Below are 12,076 nucleotides of genomic sequence, written 5' to 3' on the forward strand. Positions count from 1 at the left end.
GCGCTCTAGCGGCTCTCGTCATGTGACCTCTGTCATGTGACTACGGGTGGGCGGGGCTTATGTTGTTTCAGGAAGTTAATGAGCTCCACTACTTTACAAGTCTCTTTATTTCTGCTGCTTTGACTGACTGAAATGATGTTGTTTGGAGGATTAATTTGTTGTAAATTATTCAAAGTCAGACAGCACGTGGTCCTGAAACTTTAAGAGTCCGTTTGTTTTTTTGGGAACAGTGAAGAGAACTCATCATCATCATCATCATCATCATCATGCTGATCAAGTTGTTTATTCTCTCTTTGGCATGTTATATTGGGGAGGCGAAGAACAGAAATGTACTTCTGATAATTGGTGAGTTAAGCAGTCTGGAGGCTGGGCAATATATCGATTTTATTTTCTTATATTTTGGATATTATAATATTGTGATATGGCAGTAAGAGTAAGTGTTGTCTTTTCCTGGTTTTAAAAGGCTGCATTACAGTAAAGTTCCTAATAACGTGGCTAATAAAGTGTATATATGTATAATTCACATTATTATAAAGTTAATCCTAATATTTTAAGACATTACTTTATGGTTTATCTATAAATGGTGAATCAATGATTGAAGTATTGGATCCTGAAACTGTTTCGTGCAACAACTCTGAATTTGTGAACAGATGAAACTGTTCTGAAAAGTATGTGATCACTGCTGTTTTAATGCTATATCATTTAGGACTAAATGCTTCCAACTTTGCTGCAGCAGTTGGGAAACGGGCCCTGTCTTATTTATGGCTATAAATAAACAATGGTCAGTTTAAAAAGTGGAATATTTGGTATGATAGAAACTGACTGGCCTGCACAGAGTCCTGGCCTCAACTCCATCCAACACCTTATGGATGAGCTATAATGACTTTAAGTGAGGCCTTATCGCTTATTGCCCAAAATCAGTGTCTGAGGGCAGTAATGCTCTTATGGCTGAATGGGAGCAAATCACTGCACGTAGCCAGGTTCCACATGCATTTTACTTCACAACCCTACACACACACACACACACACACAGACACGCATCATAATGAGTCCCCGTCTGTTCCATTTTCCAGCCGATGATGCAGGTTTTGAGACGGAGGTGTATAACAACTCTGTGGTCCACACCCCCAACCTGCGCTCTCTGGCCCAGCGCAGCCTGGTGTTCAGCAATGCCTTCACCTCTGTCAGCAGCTGCTCCCCCAGCCGCTCCACCATTCTCACTGGCCTGCCGCAGGTAACACACACACACACACACACAGACACACACAATTTGACTAGTCATTTGTTCATAACATCAATGAGTTGTGTTTGTCCTGTGTTCTCAGCACCAGAACGGTATGTACGGGCTTCATCAGGGGGTCCATCATTTCAACTCGTTTGATGGAGTTCAAAGTCTGCCGCTGCTCCTTGGCCAGGCTAACATCCACACAGGTAAATAACAAAGTGACCTATTCATTTTTGAGCTCAGTAACACACACAAAAACTCAGATTTTTATGTTATCTTTTTCTCTCTCATTGCCATAGGTATAATTGGAAAGAAGCACGTTGGTCCTGGATCTGTATACCCTTTTGATTTTGCCTACACAGAGGAGAACAACTCTGTCCTCCAGGTGGGGAGGAACATCACCCGCATCAAACTACTGGTCCGCAAATTTTTCAAGACCCACAAAGACGAAGCCTTTGAGCGAAGGCAAAAGAAAGAAGAGAATAAAGGAGACAGAGACAGTATAAAAGATGAAGAGAGGCCTTTTTTCCTCTATGTTGCCTTCCATGACACCCACAGATGTGGACACTCACAGCCCCAGTATGGAGCTTTCTGTGAGAAGTTTGGGAATGGTGAAATGGGAATGGGCAGAATTCCTGACTGGACCCCTGAATATTACAAACCAGAACAAGTAAAGGTCAGTGATTCAAAATGTATGTATTTAGATGTACAAAGAGGTCTCGTTTTCATTTTTTTGTCCACATTTCGTGTATTTCAGGTTCCTCCATTTGTACCGGACACACCTACAGCTCGAGCAGACTTGGCTGCACAGTACACCACTGTTAGCAGGCTAGATCAGGGTATGTGAACTATACTTATACATACACATCCAAACAGGATGGAGGGATGTCATAATGGTGTAAATGTCCTCTATAGGTATTGGATTAGTTCTTCAGGAGCTCAGGGACGCTGGATATGAGAATGACACGCTGGTCATCTACAGCTCAGATAATGGCATCCCCTTCCCTAACGGCAGAACCAACCTGTATCACTCCGGGATCGCAGAGCCCATGCTGGTGTCCTCTCCGGAGCACAGGGAGAGATGGGGAGACACCAGCCAGGCCTTTGTCAGCCTGTTAGGTAAGTGTTGGATGGGAGAAAGAGGACAGTTATCTTAGGGGTCACTTTATTTGAGGCTTCATTTGGACAGCTGAATCTGAAGGACTGTGGATTTTGTTCCTCATCACTTACATTCAAGGTGCATTATTAGTGGATCTTCTAATGGTCAGTATGAACAGCAGAAATGATTATGGCAATAAGAAATTTTTTTTCTATATATAACATTTTTTGTGAAGTGAGGAAGAAGAAGGACACAATACAAATAACCTTTCAACATATTTGTCATTCCTTCTAGAAATTAAATTACATACATTTAATCTGCTTTAATTGCTTGACCGCTAAACACACACAACAACCAAGGGATCGTCCATCACTTAAATAAACAACCAAATATATCTACAGTATATAACTCATACATACACAGCTACATCTACACTCATGAGCATATCCATATATTTACATATATATATATGTATATGTATATATATATTTACATATGTAATAATTATGGGTTGATATTCATATCAAACCATGATTATTCTAAACTTGGAGGAAAAGATTGGATGATATGCCCTTAAAGAAGGAAATCCTGTTTCAATCATCATTTAGTTATCTGACTATCATTTTAAGACAGTCTTGAAAATTTGGGAACCTATCCTTTAAAAATATAGCCCATTAAGTGGTCCCTGAAAAGATGTTGATCATGATCACACAGTGTTCTCTGTTTCTCTGTTTTCTACAATAACGGCATACATACTTAAAAACGCCCCTCCAAAAACAAAAAGCACATATTATAATCACAGGTTTTGCCTCCATGTGGACATGACTTTAATAAAAAGATTGAGTTACCTTTTCAGTCGGTGTGTGTGTAGTCGGCCACAAGAGGGAGACTGCATCAGGAGCAGATCTCTGATAAAATGAGACTAACTGGAAACGATCCCTGAGGGGATAATAGATAAATGAAAATATGAATATAACCATTAAAACAAAAGTAACAGCAAAAAATATAGTAGAAACAGTTGTCATAGGAAAGACTGCAGAGGATAATTCTAACACATTAAATAGACATTAAATAGAAAGTATTGAAGTATTTAACTTAACTTTCACTTTAACGTTAAATGTGTGACACATTAATATCAATATTTGATGTTGTCCTATGGAAACCAGGTATCTCCAATATGTGTCAACTTTTGATGTGCAAGAAAACACAGCCCTGTGTTTACTGTAGCTTTGGGATGATTCAGATAATCCAATGAGTTTTTAAATGGTTTATTCATCATAAAGTGAAGAATAATTCAGTTCATCAGGCAAATTAAAAAATTGTCAAAATTGGAGATGCACGATTTTCACTGGGATATTCCTCACTATACAATATGAAACAATGTGCTTATTATGAGTACATGGCAGTACTTAAAAATTCCTTTAATTACATGTTTATGTATAATAACATTACATAGAAATGTGATTTATTATATCAGCTGAGGTAGCCTGTGACTGTCTCTCTCTTTTTGACTCCACTCTTTTTCTTGCGGCAGACATCACTCCAACCATACTGGACTGGTTCTCTATTCCCTACCCGTCCTACAGCCTACCCGGCAGCCCTGTAGACCTGGTCCACCTCACCGGTCGCTCCTTACTGCCTGCTCTGGTCAAGGAGCCCAGCAGCTGGCACACCGTCTACGGCAGCCAGTCCCTCCACGAGGTCTGTGAGGATCGCTGCTTTCAGACAGGATGTCGTTGCCAATGACTGTCAGAAACAGACTTTTCATGAAGGACTTGAACACAAGTGTTTGACTGCTTTCTTGTCATTTTACTTTCAGGTAACCATGTACTACCCAATCCGCTCTGTCCACCAGGGGGCGTACCAGCTTCTCCACAACCTACACTACCGCATGCCCTTCCCCATCGACCAGGACCTGTACGTCTCACCCACCTTCCAGGACCTGCTGAACCGCACCAGGCTGAGTCAGCCGACGCACTGGTTCAAAAGTCTGCAGCAGTATTATTACAGAGAGCGCTGGGAGCTGTATGACACCAGGTCTGTGAAGGCAACTACTGCTCAGTGTTCATCGTGTTGTTTTCAGATAAAGAGGGAAAAATGTTCATTGTGATAACTCGCAGACAAATATCATTTACTTCAAATGGTATTTGTCAAATGAAGATGAAGCCCTCACAGCAAAATGATCACAGTACGCGAGTGTAATTAGTGGAAGACACAAACTCCTCTGATATACATTAAATAAACCTGCAGCTGATGATAGTTTAGACATCAGTCAATGAATAAAGGAAAAGAAAAAGGAGAAAAAAGGAGAGAAAAGGTACTAAATTACATTTTAATACTGTCAAATATATACTGTATATGAATATATTTAGTATATTTATATTGAAATTTGAGTACCCATAAGGACACTGTAAGTCCCCCAAATTAATATATGATTTGATATAACCTGCTTTTATCTAACAGTTTATCTGTTGGTTATTTATATATTTATGCATTTTATAGCACAATATTAATGGATAACAGTATGAATTAAGAGTGCTGCTGAAAACATAACTCATGTGCTGTGTTGTCTTGATAATTCACAGAAATTATACCCATAAATAAAATTAAATGTAGTAATAAAAATAGGCTTGAATATAAAAAACATGGCCCATTAACAGTGTACTGTGAACTACACTGGACTAAATTAGGAGTCAATAGAGTGTTTGATGACAGTCTCCTGGTTGGATCCACCACATCTGGAGCTGCATGTGACCTGTCCTCTACATAGAATAAAATAATGAAGAGCTGAACCCCTATCATTAATCAGATTGAGTTTTTGAGGGATGTTTTTCAGACTAACATACCTGGCTGCAGGTACTTAGTTTCAATTATACATTAACTTGAATTCTTTATAATTCATGTTTTAAGGCCTGACTCTGGTTTTCTCTGGACTCTTCATAGTTGTAGTGTTCATTGAAGACAATGGTTTCTAGGAATTAGGAGGTTAAGCATTCTTACACATGCTGGGTACCGTTTAGACTCATATTAGTTTTAAATTGAGAATAGTTAAAGTTTGACCTCCTTTAGGCCGACAATATCAATAAACAAACAGATGATTCAGTGTTCTGTGCAGATTCATAGTTTCCTGATATTCCTTGAAAGTTTCCTGGAAAGAACTGTCACCTGATGTTAATTATAGGAAATTGTTCTGAGATTTTTTTGTTTGAGTTTTCTGGTGGTAATAATTGATAATAGTTGTTGATCCACTTGAATAAAGCAATATTTGAGTTACTAACTGAGTGAATAAAATGTAGAAAATCCAAATCAATTTGATAAGGTAGAGATTTTCTTTTTTATTGGGTAGGGGGAATACTTTGCCTTTTCACCTGAGTATTTCTGAATCCTTTGCTGCAGCCCTGAGTCTGTTTATGATGTTTAAATATTAACAAAAACTTCACCAACACAGGTCAGACCCGCTGGAAACGAGGAATCTGGCGTCAGACCCGTCCCTCAGCGCTGTGCTGGAGAGCCTGAGGCAGAGTCTGCAGAAGTGGCAGTGGGAGACGGGGGACCCCTGGGTGTGTGGACCAGACTATGTCCTGGAGGCCAAACTGGAGCCGCACTGCAGACCACTCTACAATGGACTCTGATAGACTCTTAATGGTGCTTTCACTCATCTTGATTCACATGATGGATGCATACACGCACATGTTTTACTTAAAGAATAAATGACGTTTGTTTGTTCCTATATTTTTGTATGTCAGAGCTGCTTTTAATGCTAAAAAATAAAACATTTTAAATCCCTTTAATTCATAACTTGTTTTCAGTGTAGTATCCTCCTTTCAAATGTGACTGGATAATTTATCATTTAAATCAGTTGTCTTTCTAATCTATTTCTATACATTAAAGGTACATTTCCCATCATCCAGACCCCCTCATAATCCTGTTTCATAGACAGGCAACATGGTTACACCCCATTTAACTGTTTTTGTGATTATTTAATTGAACAAAGGTAGTTGCATCCCTCGTTGTAAAAGCCTCCGTCACTGTAGTTCTTCTACTGATCTACTGATTACACAGAGGTGGAGTTGATGAAGCATGACCGGTGAGGTCAGTAAATCAATCAGGGAAAGGGTTTGTATTGATAAAGGCCTGTTTCTCCTCTGCACTCCAGTTTGAAATGAGACTGAATCACAGTGGGTCCACGTTGAAAGCTACTGAAACTTAAAACAATTTGGATCAGTCGATTATTCACTCATGTTTATTGATCTGTTTGTCTTTTTACTCCTAAGCTGTCCATTTCCACTAGTTCTTGGGTCTTTTGATGCCGTGCACACTGACTCTGCTGTGTGGCTGCATGCAGCAGGTTGACTCTCAGACACATGAATCCACATCTCTTCATCGTGTCAAATCACTTTTCACTTGTGTCCAATCAGGAGTTAATCTGGAAATGAAGTCTGCCCTTTTTACGTTTATGAGATGCTTTTAAACTTTCAGGACATCTGACTCTGACAATTAGATTGTCAATTTAGGGAGAAAAAAATCCCTCCTCCATGATTTATAATCTATTTGAACATCTTTGACCACTTACGTCACTGGCTGTCCTGGGCCACTGATGTTAATCCATTTCACTTTTGCCTCCATAAGCGTCAGAGGAGGACTGACGTCTCTATATGTCTCCAACCCCCTCATGTCCTATAACACACACACACACACACACACACACACACACACACACACACACACACACACACACACACACATACACACTACCCCTCCCCTGGCTCCACCAGACCATCAACTATACGGATCAATTCGGATTGGTCTTTTTTCTTCTTCGCATAAACACGGATCACCATCCGCCCACCTCAAATTTGATTTGACGAACGTCCTAGGTCACGATAACGTCGCACAGCCAGCCTATATAAGCCCAGAAAGTTTTGCAAACATCCAACAAAACGTAAAGTCAACTGCTGAACAACAACAGATCACTAAAGCGCTGCGTAAACATAGTGACAAGACGGTTCCAGACATGGAGAGGTCAGTCAGGTTTGCCGTGGTGTGCATCGCAGTGTCTCTGCTCATCTCTTGCCATCCAGTCGAAGCCTGGTACAAGCAGTCGACCGGGCCCAGTTACTACTCGGTGGGTCGTGCATCAGGTTTGCTGTCTGGTATCAGGAGGTCGCCGTATGTCCGGAGGTCCGAGTCCGAAGAAACGCTGATGGAGAGCGGTGAGACAGTAGGTAACAACGCGATTCCAGAGACTAACAGGCAGATCTCCATCCTCAAAAACATGGTAAGTACATTTAACATACTGCAAACTTTATTCCTGTTTAAGCGGGATTTGTTTTTTTTTTAACTCCGGTCATAAAATCAGGGCGCGTAAAATGTGCTTTCCAGTCAGTGCTATAAATCACATTCATGACCATTCATAAATATGTAAAGTGTGAAATGATTTCAAGTAAACAACTGTTCGACCGAAATTAGGCTTCACTTTTTATGTGGCATAATAACGATGAACAGTTCAGATCAAAACTGAACAAAAGTTGAACTCGTGCGTAAAAGCGCAAACCAGTGGACGCTGTTGTAGCCCAGCAATAAAACAAACTTCTGACCTTTTAGTCATTATTATCTCCAGAAAAACACCCAATAAAGGCAAAAATGATATAGGTGGATATGAAATGATAAGGTTTTTTCTAATGTTCTATAGCATTTTAATTACTGCATCACGATCGACACAGAAAGTGGCTCGTAGTATTATGGATACGTAAATTAAAAGGCTATAGGGTGAGTTTACAGGAGGGCGATAGTGGTAGAAAAGTTGAATAAAATTATTAAATGCTGATTTTTCCGGATTTTCGGTTGTAAACTTTAAATAGTCTCATCGCTGCTTTCCCCCTCCTGCAGGCCATCTGCGTGAAGGACATCTCTCCAAACCTGAAGAGCTGTGAGCTGCTGCGGGACGGGACGGGTACCTTCCAGTGCAAGGCGGACGTCTTCCTCACCCTGGACTCGCTGGACTGCCTGTCCGCGTGAGTCCCGGTAAGACCCCACCGAGACCCGGGAGCGTTGCTCTGGAAATGAAGAATTAAAAAGAAAGGAACGAAGGTTGGATGAAGCTGAGGGCGCAGAGGAAAACCAGATCATTGTCGACAAAGGACCGTTGCAGACTCTGAATGTTCTCCTATTTAAAAAAAACACAATCATTGTTCAGTTTTTTGCTTTGGTTGCGCAGGAGTATAAAGGAAAAAAACAAGAAAAAAAAATAAGTGTGAGAGATGTTAGTTGAAACCATTTTCTTTCCAGAAGACTTCCCATCTTTATTGTTTAACCTGTTACATGTACCCGCTTTGCCAACATGTATTAAATGTCCAGAAAGTTTCTTGTAAAGTACTTTTATTTATTTTATCTATTAAAATGAACAAACACTGGTAGCCTGTGGTGTGCTGTACATTTGTCTTAAAATATTTAACTACTGGGGGGTGGAAACTGAAAAATTACCCTGAAAACTGAAACATGGAGTCAAAATGCAGTTGGCAGCCTCTCACTTTTATTTTGTATGGTAGCTTCAGTACAATGCACAGTATAAAACAATAAAGTAACAGAACATGATCTACAAGTTGAACAGCAGTTGTATCAAATATCAAGAATTATACTGAAAGTGTGTGGGGGGGAGGATAAATATAGGAATATGAAGTGTAAACGGCTTCATGATAAGGCACTTGGGGGTGTTTTTGTCTTTTCAGTCACTTTCAGTAACCGTATCAGTCATTACCACATCGTGTTTATTACTGGAGTCAGACAGCTGCTGGTGTGATAGCACAGCAAGTTGTTCAGGCGAGCCTTCAGAGCAGTCAGACCCCAGCAGAGTTAATGCCACACAAATCACATACATGAGGCATCATCTTGGTTGAGAAATCAGGGTTTATGAGCGTGTGTGTGTGTGTGTTTGTGTGTCAGATTTTAAACAATAATCATCAGAGGTGAAATAAATGAAATTACACACAAGACGGAGGTTTCAGGGATATCATTTGTAAGTTTCTTTATATACATATTTCCCATTTCTAATTATTATTGCAGGTTTCCAGCGTCATCAATGACTGGTGAGCATCAGGTGAACAAGCAAAGGCGCAGATTAAAATGAATGGAGTGTGGATGACGAGTAAACACAAACTGGGGTGCTTTTACAGTGATCACCGGCTCATTAGGAGGGTGTGACGCACAGGATGTACACAGCGGAGACACTGTGATGGATGAGTGGAAAACATGCAATGGTATGCATGAGTGAATCCTACACAGAGGACTTAACGGACAAACAGTAAATCGTCACTCCCTCTGTGTCCTTCCCACACAGGCAAAATGGCATGATTGTATTTCAAGCTTTCAAAAAAGAAGTATCACTGTTCATAGTCTGATTTGGGTTTTAAGGTACAGTACAAAAATATAAATGCCCATCATCCTCAATACAAGAATTTCAAACTTTAGGACACAACCCCAAAGACAAAAAATAGCTGAGAGGTCTTCTCCTTCAATGTTTTTTTTTCAAAGCTACATGAAATCAAGTGTTGCAGTTTTTATAGACAGAAAGCATCACAGAAGATGAAATGCAACAGTGGAGAGGAGCATCAGAATGCCAAAGCAGCACCTTATATGAGAGAAAAGAGAGAATGAGTTTGGATGAGATGATCTTCATGTTCTGTTCGATGCCTTTTTGGCTATTTAGTCTTTTTTTAAAAAAGTGTCTGTTGTGTCACATCCAAAGGTCGACAGGCACCGACTGTCCAGCGAGGTGTCAGTCTGCGGCGGCTACAGGAGCGACACTGCCTCCAGGTTCTCTTTGATTATCGTGTCCATAACGACCTGGAAGACTACCTGGACGTTGGAGGTGTCGGTCGCCGTGGTGAAATGATGGTAGATGAGTTTGCTGGGCGTGGCGTTGAGCGAGACGAAGGTGGCGGCGATGAATCGGGCGGCCGAATCCACGTCACAGTCCGCACCTGTAAGAGAGGCTTCACAGTGAAACATCTGGCTCCGTCTTTAACGCACACACAGGAAACTGAAAAAGTAGTCCTGGGTGTGTTTCAGACTAGTCATCATATCTGAGGTCAGTGTGAAATGGACGCTTGCTCTGCTGGCTGACCCCAATCCTGAGTGTTTTAGCATTTATATTGACATTTGCATGAGAGCAGAGAGGACACATCCCCTGTTGAGCTCACTGTGATGTGGGGAGCAAAATGCTGAGCAGAGCACATCCAAAAACAACTGATTAAGTATCTGCAGGAAAACTTAACCATCCAGCAGTGTGTTTTTTTTTATAAGTTAAGGTTGTTGTGTCTGAAATTATACTCCAAATTTGTGGATGTATATTTTGCGAGGCGAACATGGTCTAGCAGTCCTACCTTTAAACTGTGGCAGGTATAACCTCAGGTGTCGCCCAGAGTGTAGAATCTTGTCTTGAAAGAGGTCTATCTTGTTCATGAATAAAATCTGCAATAAAGACATAAAACAATCTGCTGAGAATTTTGAGAAGGTCATCACAAGTCAACGTCTCCTTCTCCAGTGGGAAAAAAAGGAAAATCAATGCAAAAGATCATGAGGAGAAAAAAAAAGAAAATGTTGATTTGATGACTTCCATCTGTAGCGCTGCAATAACTCACCAAACAATGAAACCAATAAATCATTTTTTTTAAATTATCGTCACATTTATTGCTGCTTTACAGATATTTCTACACAATGTACAAATCAATAGTTGTGTTGACACGAGCATGAAGAGATGATGGTGGATCAATTACCTCGCTCTACACATCAGTGTGCAATCAATCACTCTTGTGATCTCCACAGCAGGCGCTCAACAACCACAGTTACTTCTTTAATACATCTCTGTATTCCTGCTGTTTTTTGTTGCTGCCTCTAAACTCAACTTCTGCACGACCGCCGCCACATTACACAGGTACTTTGGTGGCTTTGTAGTCCACCAATTAAAACTACGACTAAGTTCTCTCTTCCAGACCGTTTTTGATGGCGAAAACAAAACAAAAATACACACACACTAGAAAGGATCTGATAATAACGAGGGAAGCGTGAGATAGAGAAGCTATTGAATGAGGAGGATACAGAGCAATAACTAGGTGTGTAATTATCACTGACCAGCCACAGTGAAGAGTTAATTGAGGTGGAGGTTACAAATTTCCCTCCCACGTAAAAAAAAAGGTATCATTAAACACTTTTGTTTAATGAGCCTGTTAGCTGCCCTATCGTGTAGGCCCGCACATAAACCAGTCAAAGACATTTAATTGCCCATTTGGCTCTGATGAAGCCTGAAATAAATGTCTTTATAGTTAAAAAAGGGAACATTTCACTAGAAGAGATGCTTTGGTGCAACATTGCAACTTTCTTTTTAAGATCTTTGAGATGTGTTCATTTTGATGGCCTAACACGACACAGCTATGATTGTTTTTTTTTAATAATGTCAACTAAACAAAGCTAGAGTATTTTGTTTTGATATATAAAACGTCAAATGTGCCTTAATTTGTTGAGGGATCCCAGTTTAATCAGAAATATTACAGTATTCCTAATGAAAGGTTATTGAAAAATAGCAGAAAACGCTCTCGAGTGAACAGCAGTTGACACTCCTGTCTTATAATAAAGGTGAGCTTTAAACGTGCGTTTAGTGGAATAAATTGAACAAGCTCGTTACACGCTTGTTTTAATGTGATCATTGACCGGAAACGGGAATGGAAAAACATAGAGAGGGGAAAATGTCACCTCGC

At 40.3% G+C, this 12,076-nt stretch overlaps 4 protein-coding genes across 4 annotated transcripts in view; 2 read left to right on the forward strand and 2 right to left on the reverse strand.

Moving 5' to 3' along the window:
• The window catches only part of slc26a11 (solute carrier family 26 member 11), a 37,817-nt gene that overhangs the window by 9,262 nt on the left and 16,479 nt on the right, over positions 1-12,076 (reverse strand). The gene's annotated exons all lie outside the window — the stretch shown is intronic.
• Positions 47-6,109, forward strand: sgsh (N-sulfoglucosamine sulfohydrolase (sulfamidase)). The gene is made up of 9 exons (XM_053330199.1): positions 47-345; positions 1,074-1,234; positions 1,326-1,431; positions 1,525-1,901; positions 1,983-2,064; positions 2,141-2,344; positions 3,859-4,025; positions 4,144-4,361; positions 5,773-6,109. The coding sequence occupies exons 1-9, from the start codon at positions 267-269 to the stop codon at positions 5,954-5,956; spliced, it is 1,578 nt and encodes a 525-aa protein (XP_053186174.1). The 5' UTR covers positions 47-266; the 3' UTR covers positions 5,957-6,109.
• npb (neuropeptide B) lies at positions 7,339-8,342 on the forward strand. The gene is made up of 2 exons (XM_053330222.1): positions 7,339-7,602; positions 8,214-8,342. The coding sequence occupies exons 1-2, from the start codon at positions 7,339-7,341 to the stop codon at positions 8,340-8,342; spliced, it is 393 nt and encodes a 130-aa protein (XP_053186197.1).
• Positions 9,330-12,076, reverse strand: part of gnav1 (guanine nucleotide binding protein (G protein) alpha v1) — a 28,487-nt gene continuing 25,740 nt past the window's right edge. The window contains exons 8-9 of the mRNA XM_053330210.1: positions 10,706-10,793; positions 9,330-10,303 (exon numbers count right to left, since the gene is read on the reverse strand). Of these exons, the coding sequence (XP_053186185.1) occupies positions 10,113-10,303; positions 10,706-10,793 (279 nt within the window). The 3' untranslated portion in view covers positions 9,330-10,112. The remainder of the gene's footprint in view (positions 10,304-10,705; positions 10,794-12,076) is intronic.

Source organism: Scomber japonicus, chromosome 2 (genome assembly GCF_027409825.1).
Source record: "Scomber japonicus isolate fScoJap1 chromosome 2, fScoJap1.pri, whole genome shotgun sequence".
Taxonomy (NCBI): Eukaryota; Metazoa; Chordata; class Actinopteri; order Scombriformes; family Scombridae; genus Scomber; species Scomber japonicus.